Raw genomic sequence first — 13,554 nt, forward strand, 5'->3', positions numbered from 1 at the left:
GACGTTGGTGATGTCATTCGCAGACATGGGGTCAACTTCCACATGTTCGCGGTAACATCCAGCTCTATCTCCCTTCCTCCACTCTTGATTATGGGACAAATGACGTCCTGACAGAATGTTTGTCTGACATCAAGTCCTGGATGAGAGCCAACTTTCTACAGCTGAATGTCAGCAAGACTGAGGCCCTCCAGAAAGGCGCTTTACAAATTATTTTTGTTGTTGTTGTTACTTGCCTCTGTTTACCTAGCAGTAAATTGGAACCCGGTTGTTAGTCGATTGACAAATAGCTTTTCCGAGGGTAATAATCCCTTCAAAAAATAAAATAATAATAAATTGGCCACTCAATCCATGCCTGTTTGTGGGACGCTGCTGTGCGCAATTGGCTGCCGTGTTTCACCCGCAAAATACACAGTCAATTCACTTCACGGTATATTCTGTGAAGCGCTTTGAGACGTCCAGAAGACGTGATAAGACGCTTTATCAAATGCAAGGATTATTATTTTACAGAAGCAGAAATCATTCAGTAATACTCTTCAGATTGAACCTTTCTGAGAAAGTTATTGCCGCGATTCTGCTGTTGTGTTGCCATGTTTTTGCATTGCCATGATGGTGTGATGACGTATGGTTGGCCTCTGTTCTCCTCCAGGTGCTTTGACCACTCGACTGTTTGGCCACAGGCGGAGCCATGAGAATCTGTGTGGTCAGGACGGGCCGTCCCCTCGGGCCTTCTTCGTGCTCTATCCCGAGCTGCAGGATCTTCTTCTCCGGCAGCTGGAGCTGGCCACTGCTGCCCAGGGAGGCCAACTTCACCTGGTTCCCTCGCTTCACCCCATCCTCACTCTGCTGGCCAAGCTTCAGCCCAGTGACGACAGCACACACAGGTACAACAGTGTGGAGAGAAGCTATTTCCTCTGGTGTGGAAACCAAAACACGGGACATAGTCTTAAAATTAGAACCAGGCCATTTAAGAGTGAAATCAGAAGCATTTTTTCACTCAAAGGAGGGTACAAATCTGGAATTCTCTCCCACAAAAGGCCGTGGATTCTAGATCCATCCACACCTTCAAGAGTGAGATTGATAGATATTTTTGATAGGTCAGGATATTAAGGGATATGAGGAGAAAGCGGAAAATTGGAATTGACAGGATTAGATCAGACATGATCTAATTAAATGGCAGAACAGGCTCAGAGGGCTGAATGGCCTCCCTTTGTTCCTGTGTTACCCTGAAAACCACGCAGGCAGCCCGTTACCTCCGTCATGTCTGCAGTAGCAGTCTACAGGGTGACCAAAAAGTCATGATACCATTTATTTTATTTATTTTAATTTGAGAAGATCAGTTCCACAATTGCAGTGCGATATTGATTTATCTATAACTAGATCAAGTTTCTTATTTTTCAGCTGCACTATTATCTAAATAAACCCCCAAAACATCATCATTTCTTTAAGACTTACTGGACATTGTAATGGTATCACAACGAATTGGTCACCCTGAATTTATTTAATTTTTTCTGCACATCCTCCTCCATCCACGCTGTGGCCAGGGACAAACATAGCAGCGAGACCTCACCTCCGCGAACAACAATTGCATCAATCACCAAATGGAATTGTTTTGTTTTGCTGAATTTATGTGAGGGAGAAGTTAGAGCACCAGGAGGGACTGTGTCACAGTCATTAAAGATCTTTGACATACTATTGTGTCCACTAACCCCCCGGCTAGCCAGGCCAATAGGGGGAGATCCGGACCGGCGAGCTGGAATTTCCGGATGAGTGTAATTACGATGTCAGTGCCGGCTTTTCTCAGTGCCGGAAAATGCTGGTAAACTCTGGTGCTAGCCATTATAATTGTTTGGGGGGAAAAAAGGCAAAATACTGCAGACACTGGAAATCTGAAATATAAACAGAAGTGGCTGGGAACACTCAGCAGGTCAGACAGCATCTATGGAGAGAGGAAAGTGGGTTAACGTTTCAGGTCGATGACCCTTAGTCACTTCCTCTCTCCATAGATGCTGCCTGACCTGCTGAGCGTCTTTGATCATCGACCTGAAAAGTTAACTCTTTAGATTTGGTGTAGTGTCTTTCATGGCGGGAGCACATCCTGGAGAGCTTCACAGGCTGGCTGTGTTTTTGGGGGAATAGGGGCAGCTGATTTGCACACAGCTGTGTCCCCAAAATAGCCAGGAAGTGAACTTATCTGGGGAAGTCTTGGCCAGGACAATGGGAAAAACTTCCTGTCATTTATTTCACTGTTTTGCTGTAACATTTCAAAATGTATTGCTGTAAACTCCTCCTTTCATCAGAAAGAGCTCTGATTGAAACTCCCGAGCAGTAGCTAGTGAATTAGCCCACTTCTAATTGCTGGGTGTTCCACTGTGTTGACTGTGTCCACTGTGGACACTGTGTCCACTGTGACTCAGATGGAGTCACAGTTCCACTGTGACTCCATCTGAGTCACAGTGGAACTCCCTGGGCACCGTAAAGGCCATTGAGCGCAGTGAGGTCTGGAGTGTGGTGCAGTGGGTGGTGGGAGGCTACTCATGCGGGGGGCCAGGCTGCCTAGGGCCGAATCCCAGACACTCAGATCCAAGGGTCACTTGTAGTGTGGAGTCCTATAACTCAGTGGTTAGAACACGCGCCTCAAGTGAGAGGACCTGGGTTCAATTCCCGGGCAGGGTGAAACGTTGGGTTTACTCCACAGTAAGTAAGTGTGGAATAAGTAAGTTTCCTTACTCCACACGCCTCTGCTTACCCAGCAGTAAGTAGAAACCCGGTTGTTAGTCTATTGGTGGATCATTTCCTGCAAGTAATGATCCCTCTTAAAAAAAAGTTTTAAAAATTTGGTCACTCAGCTGTTTGTGGGACGCTGCTGTGTGCAATTTGCTGCCGCGTTTCGCCCACAAAATACAGTCACTACACTTTACAGTATATTCTGCGAAGCGCTTTGAGATGTCTAGAAGATGTGATAAGGCGCTGTATCAAATGCAAGGATTATTATTATTATTGCGTCGGGACTGTGACAATCAGCAAAGTCAGTTCAGCTTTTTCTTCTGCCTCAGTTCTTTCTCCAGGTTTCTCCAACCTTTAACCTTGCTGGCTGCCAATCCGATTTACAGCGTGCGAGTGAGTGCTGCAAAGGCCTTGGTCCCGCTGGTTGCCCGCTCTGAATACGGGAGGGTCCTGTGCGGTTTGACAGCTGGGCTGCCTCCTCCCGGCAGCGGCTCATCACACAACGCTCTGCATGGCCGTCTGCTGCAGCTCCAGGCCTTGCTGAGGAGAGCGCTGGACACTGGCTGGTAAGTAGCCCAATTTCTGATCCCAACAACAAACAACAAATGAGATTTACCCAACGCCCTTCACATGGGGTGGATGTCCCAAGGCGCTGGACAATCGGGGTTGGGATCGGGAGTGGAGGGCAAGGAGGGTAGGGGTAGGAGGATGGCCGAATGCATGGTCAAAGAGGATGGCCTAGAGACGTGCTTTGAAGGAGCATGTCCATCCCTGACTGCTCATCTGAAGTGCACTGGGATGGCTCCTTTGCTTAGCTGCTGTGTGCAGTGTCACACAACTGAATCATGAGCAGAGAACTCCAGCACAGGTTGGAAAGGCTCAGGTGAGGTGCGAGATTAGAGAATTGTATTCCCTGCACAGTAGCTAAATGCAGGCTTCCAACAAAGGTGATTGATATACGTCAATTAATATATTTCATAAAAAAATGTTCAAACTGAGATGAACAAATACCAGCAAGCTGCTGGTTGTGGGAAAGTTCGCAGTGAAGGGGAAGAGGGCACCATAGAACCGTGAGAATAGATGAATGCTTGGGAGTTTATACTGTATAAACTGTAGTGACTGTGTATTTTGTGGGCGAAACACAGCAGCCAGTTGCGCATAGCAGTGTCCCACAAACAGTCGTGGATTGAGTAACCAAATTATTATTATTTTTGAAAAGAATTATTACCCCCAAAAAAGCGATCCGCCAATCGACTACCGACCATGTTCCAACTTACTGCTGGTAAACAGGCGTGTGGAGTAAAGAAACTTGGCCAACGTTTCGCCCTGCCGGGAATCGAACCCAGGGCGATTGCTCTAACCACTGAGCTACAGGACTGCACATCCTGTAGTTTACATGTTGGTTATTAGAATTCTGGGAATAGAGGAGAGAAAATTGAGGGAATTTGTTTCTTCAAAAAATTGTATTGATCAATATGTATAAATCCCTTCCAATATTTTTTTTATTGCTAAGTGAATCAATGTGTCCACATTCCGCAGCTTGGATCCCGAGGAGAAGCAGTGTGTGGTGCGCGAGCTGGAGGGGCGGCTGTGGCTGGTGAGCACGGCTCAGCGCTGCCCTCTGATCAGGGTCGCCTACCTGCAGGTCATTGCCTCCGTGGTGAGGACGTGCAGCCAGGGTTTCCTCGCCCAGCTCTGGGTACTCATCCTCCCACAGCTCAGGGCTTCCCCCTGCCAGCTCATGGTATGTGTTAATGATAATAATAATAATCCTTTGATATAATAAAAATAATATTATTATGTGTTACACCCTGAAAGGGCTGCTAGGTGTCTTACAAAGTAACCTTCCTGTTACAACACAACAGAAGTGGCTGGGAACACTCAGCAGGTCAGGCAGCATCTATGGAGAGAGGAAAGTGGGTTAACGTTTCAGGTCGATGACCCTTAGTCACTTCCTCTCTCCATAGATGCTGCCTGACCTGCTGAGCGTCTTTGATCATCGACCTGAAACGTTAACTCTTTAGATTTGGTGTAGTGTCTTTCATGGCGGGAGCACATCCTGGAGAGCTTCACAGGCTGGCTGTGTTTTTGGGGGAATAGGGGCAGCTGATTTGCACACAGCTGTGTTTCCAAAATAGCCAGGAAGTGAATTTATCTGGGGAAGTCTTGGCCAGGACAATGGGAAAAACTTCCTGTCATTTATTTCACTGTTTTGCTGTTACATTGCAAAATGTATTGCTGTAAACTCCTCAGACACCGACACTTACTGTATGATCTTGATAATGCCTTTGTCTAGATTGGAGCTGCAGTCTTCAAGAGAGATGTTACTCACTTCCTGTGCTCGGAGGCAGCAAGAACCAGGGACCCTCAACAACTGGAGCAAACCCGTCAGTTGTTGGTGTCGGAGGATGTGGAGGTCCGCCTCGCTGTGCTGACCTGGGTCACCGAGGGGCCTGACAGACACAGCAGTCACTTGTACCCCTTCATATTGGCAGAGCTTGTGGTAGGTTTATTTCTGGGGAAAATGAGTGGGTGTTGCACTGTGAGCTTTCGGTGGTTCATGTTCTGGAGAGGGTTCACCTAAGGGCTGTCAGTTGACGATGCAAATGAGCAGAAGAGAAATGCGATACCTCATAAAATAATTATATTGAATCACAATGTGAAAAGACACAATTTTGGGGGACTTCAAACTACTTTTATGTATTTCCCCCTATTGACAAGGTAACATAATTGTAAATTGTAGATGGTGTCATTGGTCGATAGTGGGAAAATCCCTTAAACAAAAATTTGGTCTTTCAATCTACGACTGTTTGTGGGACACTACTGTGCGCAATTGGCATTTCGCCCACAAAATATACAGTCAATTTACTTTAGAGTATATTCTCTGAAGTGCTTTGAGACATCTCGACGATGTGATAAGACACTATACCAAATGCAAGTATTGTTATTAAAATGGTGGTCAGGTGAAGCCCAAACGTGGGCTTCAAATGTCTTGTCGATTGCATTGATTGATTCAAGTTCAAGACCCTCATTCTTAGAATTCAAGATCCTCATCCTCACCTCACCTTTAAATCTCGCCATGATCTCACCCTGCTGGGACTCTGTACTTGCTCAACCCCAACCCACCCAGTCTTGGCTCAGCGATGATTCATGTCTCCTGCCTTATCCTCCCCACCATCGGAGGCATTCAGCCTCTCTGCCCCATTCCAGAGTGTCTCTGGTTCGCTTCCTCCTTCATCTCATTTTCAAGACCCATCCCAAGAGGGAGTAAAGGGGAAAGTTAGAATTGTTTTTACACAGAGCGTTGTTAGGATGTGGAATGCCCTGGCTGATGTGGTGGTCAAGGCAGGATCAAAGCATACTAGTGTTCAAGAGAGTACCAGATAAATATCATAAAAGGAATAATTTGCTGGATATGAGAGGATCAGGCAGGGAAACAGACCGAAAGGATTATTGCTTCAAAGAACCAGCACAAACACAACTGGCAGATGGGTCTTCTGTGATAATAATAATAATCCTTGCATTTGATATAGCGCCTTATCACATCTTTGAGACATCTTAAAGTGTTTCACAGAATATACTGTAAAATGAATTGACTATATTTTGTGGGCGAAACGCGGCAGCCAATTGTGCACAGACAGTTATTATTTTTTTACATTTATTTATGGCTTTGAAGGGATTATTAACCCCAGAAACACGATGCGCCAATCGACTAACAACCGGGTTCCTACTTACTGCTAAGTAAACAGAGGCGTGTGAAGTAAAGAAACTTGCCTAATGTTTCGCTCTGCCCGGGAAATGAACCCAGGTCCTCTCGCTTGCGAGGCGAGTGCTCTAACCACTGAGCTACAGGTTAATTGTCCACTGAGATGTTCTCCCGTCCTATTACTTCATGCCGGTGTTTGTGGTGTTGCCCCAGTACAATGCCATCTTTGTGTCTGCAGCAAACCCTGCCCTTGGTGTTGAAGGAGGGCAGTGTGGAGTATGTGAGCCGCCACCTGGAGGCAATGGTGCTCCTGCAGGCCAAGGGGCCAGCAGCGTCTGGGTGTCAGGGGCAGAGAGTGGAATGTATCCGGGCGCTGCTGACTGAGCTGGAGAAGACTTACCGTGGGCCTGAGCTGTGCTGTCACATCCTGCGCTCTCTCAGCTCACTGCTCCCGGGAAGGTAGGAGGTCCTCACCCACAATGTTCTCTCTTCAAGCTTCCTCACTAACAGATCATGTTCCATGGGCATCACACCTCCTCTGGTATTTGGCTCAGTTGACTGTTCATCTGTGACTTGATTGACTTACTTACTTGATTGATTGACTGACTGATTGATTGACAGATTGACTGACAGATTGACAGATAGACAACAGGCTGTATGACAATAGAGGCATCACAGCTGAGCTCAGGCCTAAGGAATATTTGTCTTATCTGCACAGAGTTTGCAGATCTTTGCCGGAATCACAGTCTTGCGGTTGGCTTCAGTTTACCAACCACCTTGGGCTGTTGAGGGAGAGATCAGTCGGAGCCCGGCTCCTGCTTGCTATTCAATGATTGGCTTTTACACCCACAACCACATGGTTACACTGAGCGTAAACTTGAAAATACAATCATAGAATATAACAGAACAGAAGAAGGCCATTCGGCCCATTGTGTCTGTGCCGGCTCTATAATAGACCTACCAACTAGTCCCAATTCCCCACTCTCATCCCATTAGGTACCAACTAGTGCCCATAGAACCAGCAAGATGCTTCATGTTGCTTTAGGAGAGAAGATGAGCAAGAGAGAGAGAGATGGAACGGAAAGAGAGAACAGAGGGACAAAGGGGATGGGAGAGACAAGAGGAAAGGACAGGCAAGAGGGTGGAAAAAATGTTGCAGTAGGACATTATCAAGTACTCCAGGACGCTGCCCTGCATGAGGGGCGCAATATAAGTGCATGTTGTTGTTGTTGTTTTTGTTACAACATGTAGTAAGTCAGCAGACGTGTCTCAGCTTGCAGGCAGTGGCTGTTGCCGATGTGGAGCAGTGGTGCTGGGTGCTGGAGCAGAGCAGTGAGGTGCCAGGCGAGGTGGCACTGAGGCTGGGAGCAGCCCAATCGCTGGAGCTGGCGGGGGTGGCGGTGGTGGAGTGGGCCCTGAGCACCACTCCCACAGTCGCTGTGAGGTCAGTGCTGGCCGTTTAGTCTCTCACACTTTTTATTAATAAGAAGCATTTGTTACAGAGCCTCATCGAATCATCTCAAAGAGCTTCACAGGTTTTACTGTAAAGTGTGTGGCTGCGCATTTGTGGGCAAACGTAACTCTTCCTCTATCCTCTGTTTTGTCCCTTTCCTAACTTCAGGTCGCTCCTGAAGACCTTCTTCTTTGCCTGTGCCTATGGTCACCTCCCCCTCCCCCCAGCTTGGCGTCGTGCTCCGTCACTGTCAAGCGCTCTGGGACGTTACCCGGCGTGAGGGGGCGCTATATAAATGCAAGTTGTTGTTGTTATTGAATTTGGCAACAGGCACTTCACACAAACCACCGTGAAAGGAATGCTCAATTTGATTATTTTGGGGATTGTTGGCCACGGCACGGGGAGAATTTGCTCTTTTCAAATAGCGATGGGAATCTTTAACGTCTGATCCTAAACAGACAGACGGGTCATGTTTAACGTCTCATCCAGAAGTTGGCGCCTTTAACAATGCAACGCTCCCCCAGCACTCGTACTGGAGTGTCAGCTGGACTGTGTGGCTTGAATCTGATGACCGGAGTGGTACCAGCTGCATCAATTTGATGCCTAAAAGAAGAGCCGTGGGTGGGCACAAGCTATCAACCTTTTTTTTAACAGCCAGAAGCACCAAACGGCAATTGCAGATAAATACAAACAAACAAAAGCACCGTGATGTGCACTCACCGAGTTTCCAACCTCTTATAGCAGCAGAACGGAGGGATACCCTGGGTCCTGGCTACACAGCATAACACAGAAAGCGTCCCTCAGCCCACCGAAAACTCTCTGTAACATTTTGCTTTATCCGTTGTCACCTTGGAATAAGTTCAGCCCCTTTCCTTTCCCACACCTCCCACCAACAGAAAATCTTCCTAAAACCTCCTGTCCCTGGTATCTGCTCTGTACACGATGTGTAAGTTGGGGGAGATGCCTTTGTTCCTTGAATGGGCACTTGTACGAGATGCTGTGAATCAGATTGCTGGATGAAGTAATGATTTTAACACGTCTGCTGTTATTTTAGGCTGATAAACCAAGGCCTCCGCTTACTGCAGGACGCAGACCAGAGAGTGAGGAAGGCTGCTGCTAAATTTGCTACCTACATTCACCTGCTGTCCAGCGGGGAGGGCAGGGATTTCACTTACCTCCAGAGCAACAAGGGCCTGGTCTGCCTCCTGGAATTCCTGCTGGCAAACCTCTGGGAATGTGAGGAGACGTTCGAGATGCTCATGAGCCATGTCCCAGCAGCTGACATGAGCGGAATACTGCAGCAACTGGAGAGAAATCAGTGAGTCGGTAACTTTTATGAAATGGACAATTTTTTTGTTTCAACAAATGAAGACTAGGCTTAGCTGTCGGCTCCAGTGTTGGCTTAAGAACAGAAGTGGCTGGGAACACTCAGCAGGTCAGGCAGCATGGAAGTTTCCTCTATGGATAGAGGAAAGTGACCAAAGATCATCGACCTGAAACGTTAATTCACTTTCCTTTCTCCATAGATGCTGCCTGACCTGCTGAGTGTTCCCAGCGACTTCTGTTTTTATTTCAGATTTCCAGCATCTGCAGTGTTTTGCCTTTTGTCCACTCTCGGCTTGCACTGTGCTGGAAGTGAGGTGCGGGGAACAGCTGTATTTCTGTGTAAAAGTGTGCGCGTTGGTGGGATGTGTGAAGCTGTTGTCCTCAAGGGCTTGCTGTGACCTACAGGATTTGCATCAGGTGATGCTTTAAGAGTGAGTGTGCAGTTTACACGGTGCAGTGCTGGGAATGTCATGCAAATGTCTCGAATACAAATATGCTCATGAACTACAAATAGTTCATGAACTGCCTCACTCCCCCCGGCCCCCCTCCGCGACACTGAGCTCGTTTGATGTCAGTAGTTTCAGATCACAAAACTGACCTCTTGGTGGGATTGAAACTTATTTATTATTTAAACTTCTTTTGCGTTTGAATCATAATGTGTGGTGATTTCCAACAGGGTTCCTTAATAAGGAGTGAGACTCGCATCTGCCTGTGTGTTACCCCAACTCACCACAGCTTCACTGTAGAGGTGGATGGTGTGGGAGTGACCTGGTCAGTGTTTATTAAGGAATCCCATGTGCAGTATCACGTTAGTGTTTAGACATTGGTTGGCAGGAGCTCAGGTAGAATCACAGACTCATACAGCACAGAAAGAGGCCATTTGGCCCATCGTGTCTGCGCCGGCTCCTAAAAGAGCTTCCAACTCAATCCCACCTTTCTCTCCATAGCCCTGCATCCTGTCCTCCCCAAATACCCATCTACTTCTCTCTTAAAAGTTGTTATTGAATCGGCTCCCACTACCCTTTCAGGTAATGCATTCCAGATCCCAACACCTCGCTGGTGAAAACGTTTCCTCACCTCCCCTCTGTTTCTTTTACCAACTCTCTTAAATCGGTTCCTCGGGTTACTGACCCACATGCCAATGGAAACAGTTTTTTTGGTTCAACCTATCAAATCCTCTCATGATCTTGAAAACCTCTATTAAATCCCCTCTTAATCTTCTCTGCTCCAGGGAGAATAATCCTAGTTTCGCTAATCTCTCCTCATAGCTAAGGTCCTTCATTCCTGGTACCATCGGGTAAACCTCCTTTGTGCCCTCTCCAATGCCCCAACATCTTTCCTAACTTGCGGTGCCCACAACTGAACGCAGTCTCCAACTGAGGCCTAACAGCATCTTATAAATATTCAACATAACCTCCTGACTTTTGAATTCTATGCCACTGTTTATAAAACCTAATTTCCCGTATGCTTTTTTAACAGGTTTGGAGTAGATTGTAAGATTAATTGCTATGCGCAATTTGGCTGCCATGTTTTGCCCACAAAATATTCAGTCAATTCACATTACAGTGTATTTTGTGAAGCGCTTTGAGACGTCTCAAAGACATGATAAGATGCTACATCAAATTATTATTATTAATTCACCATTATCGGGACACAAGATACTGTGTTTGGTGAAGTGGATCGCTAATTATCGCTGGAAATAATCTAAACATTACAATATAATAATAATTTGGTCACTCAATCCACAACTGTTTGTGGGGCACTGCTGTGCGCAATTGGCTGCCGAGTTTCGCCCACAAAACACACGGTCACTACATATTATAGTATGTCCTGTGAGCTCTTTTCACAATGGGCTGAATGGCCTCCTTCTGTGCTATATAATTCTATGAGACGCCTCTGCAACGTGATAAGGCGCTATATCAAATGCAAGGACTATTATTATTATAATAAGTTGCCATTTATAATGATGACAAACATTGACCATTTCAGGTCGGTGAATCTTTATGAGCAGGACGAACCCAATATCTTTGCAGAGCCAGCCATATTCACCAGGCTCCTGTTGCCGTTCCTCCTCCGGATGGTGGACAGGTTGAGCCTTTCCGCGCCGCACCTCAGACAGCTCACCGCCTGGAGCACAGCACACCTCCCCACTGCTCTAAACAACATAGACAACTGTAAGCGGAGCTGGAGCCAAGGTTTGCATTCTATTCCCGTCCCTTCATTCACTTAATGAATGCTAGGATTCCCTTAATGCTAGGATTATTATTGTTATTATTCCCCTGGGGGATTGTGAAAGTGGCCCCTGTGATTCCCTATGACTCAAGACTTGGCTCAAAGCAACAACTTGTGTAATTGTGCTGCAAAATGCCATCCGTGGGCAGCTTGCTTGAGTATCAAGCCCTTTCAATGTAAACATGCCTTTTCCTCCTTGTCATTTCACTAAACATTTTGAGGGCATTCACTCCACTCGGATGAATGCATTTAAATATATTTGTTCTCAGTCTCTCACACATACTATCTGTGGGATTTTAGCTCCCATGTGTGCTCTATAATATAATATTGTAAATACCACCCCCCCCCGCACACACACACAGATACAATTTATACTTATAAAGTGCCTTTCACATCTGGTGGGGAGGGGATGTCTCAAAGTGCTTGACACTCCTGGCTGGGGAGCCCAGCTGGGTTTGGGAGCTGAAGAGGATCGGGAAGCGAAAGTTTGACTGAAAGAGCAGTCACACAGTCAAAGAGGTACATCTTGAGAGTGGCCTTGAACGAGGGGAGAGTGGGAGTGAGTCGGAGAGCTTCAGGGATAGAGTTCCGGAGAGCAAGGCAGGATGGCTGAAAGTCTGGCCACTGATGGTTGGAAAGAGGACGTGAAGCGGGCTGGTGTTTGCAGAGTCAAGGGTGTCGTCGGGTCAGCATGGTTGAAGTAGGTCACAGAGGTGGAGTGGGGCGAGACTGGAGGGATTTGAAGGTGACAACTAGGATCCAGTGGAGTGAGGAGCGGGCGATCGGCTCACAGCCTGTTCTGTAGCTTGTGTAAGGAAGAGCTGGGGGTCTGGCGAGCAGAGCATTGGCCGTGATTAAAGCATGGACGAGGATCTCGGCGGCTCGAGGGGAGGGGGAGTGGCGGAGGCAAGCAATGTTACATATTAAAAGCAATATCGAATGCAAGGATTATTGATGTTACAGTCGTGAGGGAAAGTTGAACTTGTCAGAGCACAGAGCTCACACTAAGATTGGTCATTTGGGTTAAGTACCAGAGAGCAGCAGGGCCTGGGGGAGGTTTACTTAGTAAGAGACCCTCTGAGGGGGAAACGGTGGTGGGGTCACAGGGCTGGGAAATGCTGATTTACATCAGTTGCTTCTGGTTCAACAAGAAATGCTTGAATTTGATATAGTGCTTATGTTAGCAAGGAAAATCAGCTTTAGTTATCGTAAGTATCAGTTTACCAGGCTAGCATTGCCAGTGCAATGTGCTGACACCACTGGGAAATAGAGGCTTTGTGTTTTACAGGTCAGGCCTTAAGCCTCTCTGCTCCCACCTTGTGGAAATCCATCCCATAGTCCCTTTGCCTCACTCCCTCGCCTCTTTCAAAGCACGTTTTAGACCTTCCTCTTCGGCCACCCTCCTACCCCTCCCCTCCCCGTCCTCCACCCCTCCTGATTCCAACTCCCGCTCCCAGCAGCTCTTGTCCAAATCCATGACTGTCCAGTGCCTTGGGACGTCCTCCTTGACTGGAAAGGCCCCGTGTGTGTAAATGTCATTTGTTGTTGTTGCCGTCCAAAATGTTCAGAACAACTCATTCGATCTGGTTTACTGTCTCTTTGTATCGATTGCCATGTTTGCCAACAGACACGGAGCCACAGACAGTAATTATTGTAAAGCTTTGAGACATCCGACGTTATGAAGAGTATAACAATGGGAATTCTCTCTGTTACAGGGAACGGATTGTGCCTGTTTGATTTGTTGGCTTCGGGGAAGCTGTGCACCTCTCTGGTGGCTCTGCTCGTCAAGGCTGCTGTACTCCTACGCCTCCTGGAGTTGTTCGAAGTTCATGACATGAATCCTTTCCATCTTACCTGCACGTCGCACAGACTGAGATCCGACCTGGAGCTTTTGCACAGACTGCTCACACACAACGGCCTGATCTCCCCCAGTTTAGCAGCAGAATTAATAACCTGGAGAAACCCGGTCACCAAGAGCTGACAGGAATATTTCACATGTATTTACCAGCAAAAGCCACAGACGAGGCTCATTCGACTGGCTGCGAGTTCTCTTCCCTCCTCTCCTGACACCGCTGACCTACTGAGCTCCACAGGTCCTCACATGGTCAGTCTT

At 47.2% G+C, this 13,554-nt stretch overlaps 1 protein-coding gene across 1 annotated transcript in view; it reads left to right on the plus strand.

Annotated features, from left to right (window-relative positions):
- si:ch211-225b11.4 (thyroid adenoma-associated protein homolog) overlaps nt 1–13,553 on the plus strand; it is a 40,182-nt gene extending 26,629 nt beyond the window's left edge. Inside the window, exons 24-32 of the mRNA XM_042337338.1 lie at nt 647–881; nt 3,054–3,290; nt 4,264–4,468; nt 5,021–5,227; nt 6,669–6,889; nt 7,704–7,874; nt 8,938–9,201; nt 11,199–11,404; nt 13,157–13,553. Coding sequence (XP_042193272.1) covers nt 647–881; nt 3,054–3,290; nt 4,264–4,468; nt 5,021–5,227; nt 6,669–6,889; nt 7,704–7,874; nt 8,938–9,201; nt 11,199–11,404; nt 13,157–13,422 — 2,012 coding nt within the window. The 3' untranslated portion in view covers nt 13,423–13,553. The remainder of the gene's footprint in view (nt 1–646; nt 882–3,053; nt 3,291–4,263; nt 4,469–5,020; nt 5,228–6,668; nt 6,890–7,703; nt 7,875–8,937; nt 9,202–11,198; nt 11,405–13,156) is intronic.
- Nucleotide 13,554: the final 1 nt, after the last annotated feature.

This window comes from Callorhinchus milii, unplaced genomic scaffold (assembly GCF_018977255.1).
Source record: "Callorhinchus milii isolate IMCB2004 unplaced genomic scaffold, IMCB_Cmil_1.0 Scaffold8, whole genome shotgun sequence".
NCBI lineage: Eukaryota > Metazoa > Chordata > Chondrichthyes > Chimaeriformes > Callorhinchidae > Callorhinchus > Callorhinchus milii.